This window comes from Corvus kubaryi, unplaced genomic scaffold, assembly GCF_017639235.1.
Source record: "Corvus kubaryi isolate FWS band 111438036 unplaced genomic scaffold, C.kubaryi_AGA036_p1.0 split3-73, whole genome shotgun sequence".
Lineage (NCBI taxonomy): Eukaryota > Metazoa > Chordata > Aves > Passeriformes > Corvidae > Corvus > Corvus kubaryi.
Genome location: NW_024582091.1, coordinates 35,406,463 through 35,420,988, shown reverse-complemented (window position 1 = coordinate 35,420,988; position 14,526 = coordinate 35,406,463). Strand labels below are relative to the sequence as shown.

The 14,526-nt window shown below is 38.4% G+C and overlaps 1 protein-coding gene across 2 annotated transcripts in view; it reads left to right on the top strand.

Annotated features, from left to right (window-relative positions):
- Positions 1–1,213: 1,213 nt before the first annotated feature.
- MED23 (mediator complex subunit 23) overlaps positions 1,214–14,526 on the top strand; it is a 37,959-nt gene continuing 24,646 nt past the window's right edge. The window contains exons 1-11 of one of the 2 annotated variants that reach the window (XM_042016536.1): positions 1,214–1,361; positions 4,141–4,172; positions 4,277–4,364; positions 5,142–5,266; positions 5,407–5,518; positions 6,285–6,383; positions 6,935–7,036; positions 7,976–8,045; positions 9,639–9,751; positions 10,922–11,017; positions 11,556–11,573. In XM_042016536.1, coding sequence (XP_041872470.1) covers positions 1,302–1,361; positions 4,141–4,172; positions 4,277–4,364; positions 5,142–5,266; positions 5,407–5,518; positions 6,285–6,383; positions 6,935–7,036; positions 7,976–8,045; positions 9,639–9,751; positions 10,922–11,017; positions 11,556–11,573 — 915 coding nt within the window. In that variant the 5' untranslated portion in view covers positions 1,214–1,301. The remainder of the gene's footprint in view (positions 1,362–4,140; positions 4,173–4,276; positions 4,365–5,141; positions 5,267–5,406; positions 5,519–6,284; positions 6,384–6,934; positions 7,037–7,975; positions 8,046–9,638; positions 9,752–10,921; positions 11,018–11,555; positions 11,574–14,526) is intronic. The other variant, XM_042016537.1, reaches the window with a different exon arrangement.

Genomic DNA, 14,526 nt, shown 5'->3' with positions numbered 1-14,526 from the left:
GGGTGCCTTGGCGCTCTGCCAAGAGCACACCTGATGCTCGAGGATAGTCCTTTTTATACCATTTTTACTGTCTGTTCGCTATGCATATTCAAACTTTTCCAGGAGCTGTTCTGCATGGCCACTCCTTGGGTCCGCCTTTTTAGAGCATGCGTAGTCTTCTGCCTTGCGGTTTTGATTCTTGGGGTTGGGCTCGCTAGGTAAGAGTCGATGGTAGGGTGGATCTCTTAATTCTCCAGACAGTCAGGGCTGATTGCAGCTTTGGGCCTCTTTGCCCCCCGGGCAGAGCGGTGATAGTGGCTCTGGGCCTCCCTGGGCCCCCGTTCTCCGGGCGGAGCAGCCTTTGGGCCCTTTTGTTCCCTGGACAAAGTGTTGATTAGCAGCTCCTTGGGCCTCCTCCTCTGCTCGCTTGGAGGTTATCTTACTTGCTCACACTTGCTAACATTCTTGCTAAAACGAGAGAAAACTACATCCACACAGCAAAAAGCATTTCTAACATTATATGATATCTACCTTTATACTTGTGAGAAGCCAATATTATAATATATGTTTATAACAAGGACAAGAGACAACAGGCAGAAACTGATGCCCAGGAAGTTCCAGCTGAACACGAGGAAGAACTTCTTTATTGTGCAGGTGACCAAGCACCAGAATAGATTGTTAGAAAGGTTGTGGAGTCTCCCTCACTGGAGATACTCAAGAACTGTCTGGATGCAATCCTGTGCCATGTGCTCTGGGATGACCCTGCTTGAAAACGGAGACTGGAGCAGATGATCCACTGTGGTCCCTTCCCTGTGATTCTGTATTCCTGGATGTTTTTAGATAAACGCATTTTCAGTTTGTCCTATGACTTACTATAGGAATGAATAACTCCACAGTAATCACACCAAACTGGGCGCAAGTACAAACCAGGAGAGCAGTGGCTGGAGATCAGCCCTGCGGAGAGGGATCTCATCATAACGCAAGGAATCCTCGTCGTAAGAACCAGAACCAGCATTTCGCCAAAATATTCTAAGAAAAGATTATTCTAAGAAAAGATTATTCAAAAAGCAAAGAAGCCTAAGCAAATAGTTTCGTAAAAAGAAAAACAAAACCAAATCACTCCCAAGTTTTCAGCGGCTGATGCTTTCCCCCCGTCGCGGGCAGGCCGGGGCGGGCGGTGCCGCCCGGAACGACCGGGCCGAGCAGTCGCTTCCCGGGGAGCGGGATCCGCGACGGAGCTTCCGGCGGGGCGGGAGGAGGAGGAGGGCTGGGCGCCGCCGCCTGCGCCTGACAAAGGGCCCGGTAGGGCCCGGCCCGGCCCCATGGCGATCCCCATGGTTCCCATGGAGACGCAGCTGCAGAGCATCTTCGAGGAGGTGGTGGTGAGTCCATCCCCGGAGCGCCGCCGCTGCCGGGGTAGCGTTGTGGGCAGACCCGCGGCTCGTCCAGGTCCCCGCGGCCCGCCGTGCTCCCTCTGGGGAGGGGGTTGGGCCGTACTGAAAGAGATTAAAAGCAGGTGGGAGAGGCGTTTTTGGTTTTCCTGGCGCAGTTGGTGCGGTGGAGCTCCGCCGCCCTCCCCGGCCGTGTTTCGCGCTGTTCCCGGCGGGGGCGCCCGGGGGAGCCGTGAGGGAAGGTGGTGCTTCAGGGCTGAAATCTGCCCCCGCTAGGCTTCATAGGAAAGCTGGGACAGAGCAGGACTGGGCATAAAACAGCGTGCTTAGCCAATACCGAATTACAGTGCGCTGAATTTACTGTAAAATAAGCAGTTTAAGGAGTTTTGAAGAAGACTGTGAGAGGATGTATGTCCCGAGGAGACTTTTTTCTCCAGCCAGCATAGTGGCATGATCAGATTGTGGAAATACACACGCTCAACGCTGCCTGCAAAATGAAGTAGTTGGCCCAAAGTCTTCCTCGTTTCTCCGTACGACATTCCTTCCAGCACTTTCACCAGCTTTACTGCCTACCTTTGGATGCATTCAAGGATTTTCACATCCTTCTTAATTTGTGGGCCCCAGAACTGCTCAGAGTACTCAAGGTGTGGCTATACCAAAGCTGAGTGCAGCAGGATAATCGCCTCTTTTGTCTGGCTGGTTGAACACAGTGTTTGATGCATCCCAGGATGGCGTTTGCCCTCCTGGCTGCCCAGGCTCTCCCTGCTGGCTCACTCTGAGCTGCTGCTGACGAGCACCCCCAGATCCATTTCTGCAGGGCTGGTTTCCAACCACTCCTTTCCCCATTTATACTTGTGCCCAGCATTACTCTGTCCCAGGTACGGAATCTGGTATTTGCTAGACTCCATGCCACTGATTGCCCAGTGCTCCAGTCTATCCACATCCTTTTGTAAGGCCTCTCCTCCTCAAGAGAGCCAACAGCACCTGTCAATTTAGTATCATCAGCAGATTTGCTAATGGTGCATTCAACTCCTGCACCAAAATATAGATATCAATATATTGAACTCTAGAACTGAGCCCAGAGGAGCACCACTGGTGACCCATCACCAGCCAGATGCAGCCTCACTGACTGCAGCCCTTTGAGCTCTGCCCTCCAGCCAGTTCTTCACCCAGCACACTGTGAACCTGCTTATCCCACAGTTCAACAACTTGTCCAAAAGGATGCTGTGAGGGGTAGTATTAAAAGCATTATCCAGAAAAAGTACTTCCACTGCCTTCTCTTTGTCCTCTCTAGGTGGGATAGGAATGGTGGGATGCCTTATGGTAGAAAGATATTAAATTAGTTAAACAGGACTTTCACTTTGTGAACCCAAGTCAGTGGGTCATTAATCACACTTCTGTGGAACACGAATGAGCTTCTTGGTAGATGTCAGACATTCGCAGTTGGAAACCCTGGGGTGACAGTAGCTGACAGTCCTGAATGGGGGCCTGACTGACATTTCAGACTAAAGAAGCTGATCGAAATACCTGAACTGGAAAGAATATGTAGGTCTCAGAGAAGCTGAAATTTATTTCCATATGATGAATTTCAGTAGAGGGAAGAAAAGCCCAACCTTTCTGTTTTAAGTTGGCCTTATAAAATGTGTGATGTACTTTTCTTTGTGTGGTGTTAAGTTGCTTGTAGCATATTAATTGCCTACACATGACTGATTCCTCATTTTGGCACTGCCATTCAGATTGTTTTCACATTTTTAACATTGTCATTTGCCTGTGTTGTCACACTGCCCATTTTTATGCACTGTTACTTGCCTAAAATTGATATGGAACAACAACAAAATAGTTCCTGAGAAGATGTCACTGTATTTTTGGAGCCACGACTGAAAATATAGCAACTTACTGCTTTCTCTGCTGCTGGTACCGACTTGGGGGACAGCAGCAAACCTTACCTCGCTTACTGTGCAGAGCAGATGAGTGTCAGTTTCTCCTTTTCTTCTTGAGTAGCAGTGACAGGAAGTTCTGGGCCAAGTGATGGAAAAGGACCAGAAAGTTGATTTTGTTACATGCTCTTATGTCTGTAACATAGCAATGAAAATACACTGTGGTCAGTGATAGATCACAACTGAGTATAATATGAAATTCTTACGAAAGGTAGGAAAAGCTTTAGGACAGTATTTTCCAGAACCTATTTGCTGAAGTTTTAGAATAACAATGTAGAAGCCTTTGAGCAAAATGGAGTTGAAAAAGAAAAGGGAGGGAAAGGAAGGTCTTAGAGGAGATAAACTGGATATTTGTGTTTAGCTTTTTACCTAGTACAAGATCATTGCATCATTCAATGGAATTTAAAAAGCAATGGATCTAAATTTGGATGAGAAAGTAATTATATTTAATTGATCTGTGTAACTGAGTGTTGTGGAACATAAGTGAGACAAAAAATTAATGGGTTTCAAAAATACTAATTTTTCAGATTATAAGAACTGTAATCATACAATAGAGCAATTTGTCCAAATTTGGGAAGTGAATTAATCTCTAGGTGTTTAGAAGACAAAATAATAACAACCCAAAACAAAGAAACAGCCGTAATCTGGATCTACAAGGTTTATATGAAAACAAAGCAATCTCATCTTTGGAAGAATGTGATTTAGCAGAAGAGATCCATTGTTCTCTGGTACAGTCCTGTAACAGCACAACTTACTCTTTTGTGCTTCATCGTGGTGGTGTGATAGTCAAAGCAAACCTTCTAACAGTATCACTCGGGGTTTTTCTCTTACAGAAAACAGAAGTAATTGAAGAAGCTTTTCCTGGGTAAGTGTGATATTACTTTATTTGTACAAAATTTTATGTATAAATGTATTTTTCTACTTGTTTCATTGGGTACTGCCAAAAACTAATGTTCTTATTTGCATTAGGATGTTTATGGACACTCCTGAAGATGAGAGAACCAAACTGATGAGCTGCCTGGGAGCTTTTAGACAGTTCTGGAGCAGTCTTTCCCAGGTTAACATTTGATTTGTTGCTTATCTGTGTGAACTTTATATGCTTTTTTTAATATAAAGATACCTTTTCTGGTAGACAGACATTTAAGCTATTAGGGCTGTGTTCAGTCATTCAGAATCTGGTTTCAGACATGCCATAGTAAAGAATATAGGAAGACATAGCAAGGAAAAAAAAGGTAGTTTTGAGATTTGTGAGATTGTATAGTGTTCAGCAGAGGTTGTGCAGTGCAAATAAAGATAAGCAAATAAAAATGTAACAGTAAAGAAATAAACAATAAAAGGTAGTTTATTACAGAATTTCTGGTAGAAGTGAATAAGTAGGTAAAAGAAAAAAAAACAAATAGATGTTTAAGTTCAAAAATCACCTTTCAAAAGCTAGATACTCCAGACACTGCTCCATAATTGGACACCTGTTCATTAAATTTCACTGAATTTGATTATAACTGTGAAAAGGAAAAAGTAATATAGAACAGTTGTATTTTACTTTAGTCTGTGCTAACTTACATGTGAAAACCAAAGATGACTATAGAAATCAGTGGTTAAGCTGGGAAATACTTCCTGTAGTGGACAGCTGACCAACTTCTGCTGGATAAGTGAGCTTCTTCAAAATAAAAGACTTGTAGGAAAAACTGTTGGTTGGACAGCTGGATCACTTCTACTGATCTATAGTCTTGTTCTCGTGTTAGTTTCATTTTTTCATAGTGGGATACTATATGAATTTCATAGTTTGTTTCACTACCTGTAAATACATTCTTTCTCCCCTCTATTGCTTTTTCAGGAGTCCCATGAACAGTGTGTCCAGTGGATTGTAAGATTCATTCATAGCCAACATAGTCCTAAAAGAATTTCGTTTCTTTATGACTGTCTAGCAATGGCAGTAGAAACTGGACTTTTGCCACCTAGGTAAGCCATGTTGGAATAATTGATAAGATATGTGGAAGATGTTATATTGGAGGTATTTTTACAGTGCCATTGTACAGTTACTACTGGAAAACACGTGCTTATTACCTGCCATTCATTCTTGCATTGTGTTCTTCTGCTAGGATGGTTTGTGAATCTCTGATAAACTCCGATACACTTGAGTGGGAAAGGACTCAGCTGTGGGCATTAACATTTAAATTGGTCCGGAAGATTATTGGAGGTGTAGATTACAAGGTATCTTCCACTTATTCCTTTCTTTTTGCAGAGACATGTTATTTGCTATCTTTGTTTTTATGATTTTATCTCAGACACATCCAATTTTTCAAAGTCTGCTTTTCTTACAAATGAAAACTCAGACCACTTTTAATGCTTTTTCATGGTTGAACTTCACCGTAAGAGAGAATTTTGTATTTGTGTATATTGTGTAACTCTTCATACTCTTTTCTCTGTTACAGTCCCTTTCCACCTTTCTCAGTTACAAGCTAAATAACCCTAATTCAGTTGCAGAAGTGGTAAACACTGGAAAATAAAACTATCAAGCATTAAGACTGGAGTTCTGTCATTTACTTTAACCCCTGTTGCTACATAGCAAAAGCTCCTGAAAGCTGAGTCCTTGATGTGGCCCTTAGCTCCATGAGAAGAAGTAGGAAACCACACGTCTTGCAGAGAATCACCTTGCAGCATTGTTGATCATGTTAGAGCAGAAAACACAAAATAAAACATTGGTCAGGCTGCAAAAGGCATTGTAGGTTGGATGTCTCTGGATGTACATCAAAATACCAAGAGTTACTTTCTCTTTGGGAGCATCCTAAGACTGAGAAGTTCCATAAGGAATTTAATGTAATTAGTATTAATATAGTCAGTAGCAGTTTGTCTTCTGACGCTTAGCAACAAGAACTAATTTGTCTGTCAAAATATTGTCTGACCATATTGATTGTGTAATCATTCTGCCAGAAATAAAGAATATCTGGGAATGTTAATTTCATGTGCTTTCTTTCAGGGTGTGCGTGATCTGCTGAAAGTGATCCTAGAGAAAATCCTAACAATTCCAAACACTGTGAGCTCAGCTGTTGTACAGCAGCTTTTAGCAGCAAGAGAGGTAACTATATGGGTTTTATACCACTGTAGAGGAAAACAGGCCTCATTCTTTTGTTATTAGTGAGTTTCTGATGGTTGGGATAGCTCTGATTGTTGGTATAGTTCAACAGGAAAGTCTTACTCTTTGTGTTCTAATTCTTTACTGTAATTGCATTTTATATAATAAACAAAGTGCTTTTGTGGGATATTGTAAATAAGTGTTAAAATCCCTGTAAGAGAGTCAGGCCCAATGCTTGGCTTGCCTAAGGTAAGATGTATAGGATATAGTAACGATTAATATTTTTTTCTTAGTGAATAAAAATAGTAATTGTTTTTAACACTTTGTGGGCAGACATAGAGGCATGGTCTTACTTAGGCTCAAACAGTCTAACTTAGCTTGTACAATTAAAAACAGGTTTTAGACTGAAGTATTACTGTCAGAATACAACTTAAGAATAAATATTTTAATTCTTGTATCTGTTTTAGTGCACTGTCTCAGACTAATAGACAGATTACACATTTATTTACCCTATCCAGGGTCTTTTACACTGATGTATTTTTTTTTATTTATAGGTGGTAGCCTACATCTTGGAAAGAAATGCGTGTTTGTTGCCTGCCTACTTTGCAGTTACAGAAATCAGAAAACTATATCCTGAAGGAAAACTTCCCCACTGGGTAATGATAGGATATCTAATGTACCCGGGAATTTTGTTGCACACAACACTTACTTTTTAAAACGAAGTTCATGTGAAAATTTAAACTCTGTTCAACAGTAAGCTCTGTGTTTAGTCACATAAAGGAAGATACGGTCTTGATGTGATTGCAGCAGTAGCTCCCTGTGATCTTGCATGAAACTGATGACATAATTTTGTCTTATGGTCTGATGTTCAAAACTCTTGAAGCACTGAGTTGGTTTTGTTGAATACGTTTGGAAATGCAGGTCATGCACACCTGCCACTTTGTGCTTTCTCTATGGCTTCAGGATAAGAAAAATCACTTTAAAGAGCTGACCAGTGTTTTCTGTGTTTAAACTTGGTTACACAGAGATATTTGCAGCTCTGGTGGGATGAAAATGGTCATTGTTTCAAAAAAAGAATGTAGTATCAATCTAGTTTTTAATTTTGCATTCTGTTAAAATAACTAGGTCTTTGGAATAGGATAAAATCCCAACTCCCTTGTATTAATGGGAAAACTGTTACTGTCTTTTGAGAGATTTGAAGTAGACTGTACTAATCTGGGTCATTTTTCTATGTGGAATTGTTATTCACTGGCAGAGATTTATTATGAACAGAAATTACAGCTTATTTTAAATAATCTAAGTGTTATGCATTCAAATAACATAGTTGGTATAGGAGACAGTTCTTATATAAACTCCTACTTGAGTGCAAACTGGGAAGAGTGCTTCCTGCACTTCCTTTCTAATGCCACATTTTTCCTTATGTGGTTTTATGTTCCAGATGATTTTGCCAACTTTTTGAGATGCATAGGAAGCTAGTTATTTTAGCAGATTCCTGCATATGTTATTAAAATGCATATATATATATTTAAGTCTTAAACGTTCCTTATCAGTGTCTGGAACTTAAACCCTGATTTTTTTCTCCTCTTCTCACCCAGTTACTAGGTAATTTAGTATCAGATTTTGTGGATACCTTCAGACCTACAGCAAGAATAAATTCTATTTGTGGTAAGAGAATGACTTAATGAATGACTTTACAATAAATTCATTTATGTTGAACTATTTTGTTTCTTAAAACCTTTTGGGACATATATCTCTAAGCAAAATAATTCAGATCTTATGTTTCATGTAGTACCTCTACCCTTGTCAGTTTGTTCTCAGAGTTGGTTCTCTTCAGTTTTTGTTTTGAAGGGGAAAATTCATATTGATGAGATCAAAATAATTTTTTGCCACCAGCTGGTGGTGGAAGTGTACTAGTTGTTACATGGTTGTATGGTTTCTAACTACAGGTGACTAGTAGAGTAGGAGAATTGTAGGTTTTCTGTGCTCAAGGATTTTGAGTTAATAAATATCCACTGGTATGTTAGTCATGGAGTGTTTTGACTTCAGTTTCCATTGGAGCTTTTGTAGCTGCTCAGCCTGTTGTCACAGGCTTCTGGGTGAACATTTCCTAGCTCAGATGAGTACTGGTTCTACTTTTCTGTGAAAGAAATGCTTATCTTCCTTTACTGTTAGAAATGTGATGATCAAAATTTGGCTGTTCTAATGTGATGCCTGCTGCATTTTTCTTCAAAAGATAAAAATGTCTTCTGTTTGCTTTGAGTAGTTTAATAACAGCTGCATTAGTTTTGAGCAAGGTTTGTTGTGATGGAGCTTCTTTAGTGCAGAGATTAAAAATGTAAATTCATCCATAATGCTCCTAAAGCTTTTTGTTTCAGAAGCATCCAGTTATTCTTCTATTGAAAGTGTGGCATAGCTTTTATTTGTATGACTGACAGGGATCACATACTATTTTTTCCAAGTGTTGTGTGTGTAAATGACCTGTATAGATACAATTGAAGGGAAGAAATAAGCATTTATTTACTTCTTGTTTTATGTGATAACAATATGGTCAATTTGGATAATAGAAATCACAGAATTTGAACTGAGAGAGGTCAAAGTTGAGGCAACTAAATTTACGTGCTGATACACAGGTTTGCTTGGGGCTCAGTTCAGAGGCTTATGTTTAAGCAACTAAAATAAAGGCTAGTTGTCTAATCTGCACTGACCAACAAGTGTAAATGTAGCCTACCAAACACACTTCCATGTGTTTTGGTCTCACTGGGGTACACTGACTGAGTTGACTGGACCTACATTGACTTTAATTGGAATACACACGCTTGCATTTGAATGCTTTACTGAACACAACCTTGCCCACAGGGTGAATGAAGGGAAATTGAAAGACTTAGATTATACTTAGGTTTATAAGGCTATAATCTTTGTGGAAAGGGTCAGTCTGCCAAAATCAAATGCCTATGTCAAGCAATGGTAGGGGAACAGTATTCTGGTAATCTGTAAGGGTACTTTTAGACTGATATTTGCAAATACCTTTATTTTTGGGGTATCCAGTCTGAATAAATGAGGACTTTATTGCTTAGATATTTTATTAGTTAAAAATTGATTAGAAAAATAAAATCAGTTTGAAACAATCCTATGGTAAAGAGCTTTAAACAGTGGAAATTTCAGGAGAGCATTAAAGTGGCCAAGGCCAGCTTTTGCATCAAAATTATTAGGCAATGGGCTAGTCTCACTGGTTGAGAATTTATGTTTCATTGCATGTAGGTCGCTGTAGTCTCCTTCCCGTGGTAAATAACTCAGGCGCCATGTGTAACTCATGGAAGCTGGATCCTACAACCCTTCGTTTTCCTTTGAAAGGTCTCTTACCATATGATAAGGTACGCCTTATTATACTTCGCAAACATGTTATATTCAGTAAAACAAAACTTCTATGTCATTAAAGCAGGGAAAAGTTTCAACTGTGAATATCCATTTGTTCCACTTAGGCTAACTTCGAAGGTGTAGATGTTTTACATTTCAATGATTTCAAGCTGTATACAGAGGACCTTGAAAGTAGTGTTTGGTGTAACTGCTGTCCAGGATGCTGAAGAGCATGAGATATAATTTAATGTGCTTTGTGGGTGTATGCATGTGAGAAAGCAACTGAGAGCAGAGAATTGATTGGAAAATTGGCTAGATGGAAGAGAATGGGAAAGGAATTCCTTCTTTTCTGTGCTCTTCATTATTCTGCAGGAAGGATAATTTTACAATTCAAACTTAAAGTTTGCATATTTAACCTTAAAACTCTGAGTGTGAAGTAGTGATGTACTGAAAGAATTTAAAGGATCAGGACAAATATCTATGTTGTCCTGCATCCCATTCCCTATATCCTAGATGTCTAAGAAAGGAAATAAATACAGTATATCTAATGACATGTATAGTGCTGACAATCTACAGTCATTACCATTTTGTGTGTTTCCTGAGACATATGTGGTTTCTCTGTATTTAGTAAACTTTCATCTCCCAAATACTTGTTCAGTACTCTTCTTGAGTCCCTGTAGGCTTTTAGTATCCTCAACATTCCTTTGACAAGGAGTGCCACATTTCAGCTTCATGTTGCATGAGGAACCAGTTCCTTCTGTTTGTTTTGAAGCCAGCTTCAGATAATGTTTTTATTTGAAGTGATTCAGCTATTGGAAGATGCAGTGAGCAGTTGTTTCATATCTGATTTCTTCACATTAGTCCTGATTTTTATGCACTTTGGTCCATTGCCTCAGTTGTCTTACATTTTTTTCTTTGAGTTCAAGGCTGTTCCTGGAATTGTACCATCCTTTTATTGGATGAAGAATGTACTTCTACTTGGTCCTCATAAATCTGCCACTTCTTAGGAGCTATGATTATCTCCTTATTTCTTTTGGTTATCAGAGAGCAAGACGATTAACCAGATAATACATATCTGCATAAATGAAACATTCATTCTTACATTGTTCAATTAAATGTAAACTCAGTATTAAACATCATCTTGAGGCAATATATGTTTGTATGTGATTGCTTGTTTCTTTTTCAAGGATCTGTTTGAGCCACAGACTGCTTTGTTGAGATATGTGCTGGAACAACCGTATTCAAGGGATATGGTCTGCAATATGCTAGGTCTGAATAAGCAGGTACTGTACTGTGCTGTAACGTGATTTAATTCTGCATAGAATCTGCACTATTCTTTTTCTCTTTTCTTTGCTATAGCTAACTAAGCAAAACAGTTTAGGTACAGAGAGTGATTTTTTTTTTTTTTATGAGATCATATTAGGTTAATTGGACACTGTTATTCCTATCATTTGTATATTGCTTTACGAATGTTAAATTGAAAAGTAGAGATTTAAAATATGATTTTTTTTTGCATTGCTTTTTTTTCCTATAAGGCCAGCCTCAAGTACACCTTTGACAGACAGTAGGAGACTGGTTATTGTTGGTTAGTTTTTAAAGCATTTTCATACTCTGTTATATTGGAATGTTATAATACTAGAACAGTTGAAAGCTGGGGTTTGTTTTGTTACATTTTTTCTTTTGAAACCTTAGAATGGGGGGGCTTAGTCTGACTTGGGGATCCTTGAGGCTGGCCTCATAGTCACTGTTTTGTCTTTTCTTTTTTTCTTCCTTTATTTTTGTTCTGTCCTGTCTTGTCCTGCCCATCCTCCAATGCTCTAGACCTTGAACATTGCTCAGGTATGTTCACAACCTTACTGTTGTATTGTGACTAACGATACGCTGGCCGCTTTGTAGCCACTGATTCCAGGTAGAGAATACGTGTACAGCCAGGGCTTGAAATTGGCAGGACCATTAGTCAAGGGCAAATTCTCACTACAATTCTGTAGAGATATGAGAGATGTAGCATAAAGCTGACAGTTAGTGGTCCTTTGATATTAAAATTTTCGTTGGAATGGACTGCTACCATTTCCCTTACCAGTCATAACTTACTTTGCTGGAATTTTCAGATGAGGAGAGATTTTTAGTTCAAAACTTCTTTCCTTAAGCAGGTGGAAAAAACATCCACTGGACTTAATTGTAAAAATATAAGGCTGTGAATACATCATTTAAAAAAAGAAAGGTTTATTAGTGGAGTTTTCTTATCATTAGGAATCCTCTGTAAAGAACTTCCCAACAGGTAATTATAATATTCTCCAATCTAGGTGAAAGAACAGTAGTGCAGAGTACCACAGAAAAAGTAGTTCCTTAAAATTTTGACTACTTGTTTAAATAAACACCTGAGCAAATCAACCAAGTGGACTTCTGCTTGAAATTTGAAGTTATGTGTTATATTTACAGTTTATCCCTCATTACGCTAGTAATTGCCACACCTACTTTAAAAAAACAGTGTTTAAGATTTTATAAAATAGCGTTGCTGTTTGCAATACTATAGTGAAGGTTGTGTCAGTGTTTCCATTTAAGAAACTTTTTTCAGGTTTGTAACTTGACTATAAAATTTACATGATCTTGAAACCTTGTGTATATTTCCCAATGTAATGGAATACACCAGTGCATTTTCTGAACTGGGACAATGTTTTTGAATGCATAGATTCCTACATCTTGGCTAACAGTACTCTGTGTTGTATATGACGATCTCTTGTATCTGAGACTTAAAGCAGCTGAAATGTTAAACCCTGGAATTGAGCTGCTTGGTTTACTGTTTAAATGAGTAGTATTTGTGCGTCTTTCTGCGTCTGCACTGAGTTGATAAATCAAACTATTCCTCTGTCCATCTTGTAGCTGGTAAATAGTACAAGATCTAGGCAAAAATTATTTTGAACCCATTTTATTCTTCTAACTATGGATGGTCTGTCCTTTCACGTAAAAAACCACTTATGTTTAAAATGCTGGGTTTTAACTCCTACTTCACTGTCCTCTAAAAGTAATTGAAGAAATAAAATGTATTAAATTATACTTCTTAAAATTTGTTTGCTAGTATAGGAATTCCTACACAAAGTTTCATCCTGGCATGAATTTTTATGGCCGAGGAACAAACGTGAAGAATGTAGCTTATAAAGGAAATGCTGACAGAACATGAACTATAGCTGTGCTACTACAGTTACACCAGCATAAAGATGTTGAAAATTTGTGAGTTGAAAATATGTGAGTTAAAAATACCAATATAGAGGTGGGTGGTACAGTGGTATAGGACAGGAAATATGTTCCATTTAAATGTTAATATACTCTGCTTAAACTGTGGAAAACATTAAAATTTTTCTCATTTTTAGGTACAAATTAGTGTTGTGTTATTGTTCAATTTGTTAATGTAGCCACGTGACAAAAATAGTAGCATGCTTTTCAGAAGTTGTGTAACTATATCAATGCTTTCAGTAAAATGGCTGATAATTTTGTATTTTATTATTAGAGAAATAACCTGCAGAAATGAACTGTCACTATAATAGAAGACACTTAGAAATGCAAAAAGTGCCAAGTTTGTTTCAGAATAAAAACAGAAACAACACAATGATCATTATTTATTTATGATCATTATTTATGTGAAGTTGCTTGTGTGCCCTGTCAACTATTTACACAGATCCAGTTGCAGGATTGGAGCCTTCATTTGAGTCTTTTGGCATCACAATCTAGGTATGGTTCAGCCAGATTTGTCCTAGTTCTCAAATATTCTTGAAGATGAACAATGAAATTTTCTGGTTCAGTCTTAACTAAGCAGATCTGTGTTAGAAAACCATTTACTCAAGCCATCACTGAGTTGTGTAAAAAACATACAAACCCAGCTGTCCTGTTAACCTTGCAGGGAGAAAAATGAAGGTAAAATTTCTTAAGTTTACAGATTCATGTGTTCCTTTCCGGATTCTACGTTTTCTTGAGGGATGAGGTTTTCTAATACCCTTATCAAGTATATGGCTTTAAGTCCAAATGTAATAATGTGGACTTCAAAACTTTTCTTTTGTTGGTGAGTGGGGTCTCTTGAGTTTTTGCTGCTCTGTACTTCTGTGTGGGACAGTACATACTCTTTTATATCTGTTTGAATTGGTCAATAGGAAGTAAGACTCAAATTGTATTTTATCCTGTATGTTATCATGGTTTGCAGTTGGACTCTTAAGGGTCTTTTCCAACCTAAGTGACTCAACAATTCTGTGTCAATTTATATTCTGCTAGTTGGGGTGTTAATTTCAGTTCTTAGTTATTTTTTAAGTAATTTTTTGAACTATGTAACAATTTGGTTTTTTGGAAAATGATTAACAGTTCAAAGTGTCTTAGTGCACTGATACCACATTAAGACTTGGTTTAGGGATCTTACAGTTGGTTCTTAAAAGGGAACTAAAGTAGTGTCTTAAGGATATGAACTCACTTTGGAGGTTTTGGATTATATCTTTACCTTCTCTGTATGTACAGACTTGCATAAAGAATAAAATGCCATTTTTGCTTGCATAGTTGCATAGTTGCAGTTAGGATCTTGTTGCAGTCCTCTAATCAATCAAAAACTATTATTTTGATTTCTCTGGTTTGGGGAATATTTGAGAGAGGAGGTAATTTTCAGGTGTCTTGTTTCTGTGATATACAAATGTTTAATTAGCAGCTATTGTATTAATGATTTTGCTCTTTAATTAGTGTATTTGGCTGGTCACCTTTTAAACCAGCAGTGGTAATCTGCAGCTTATCTATGCCTTACTCTGTGCAGGTGAATATG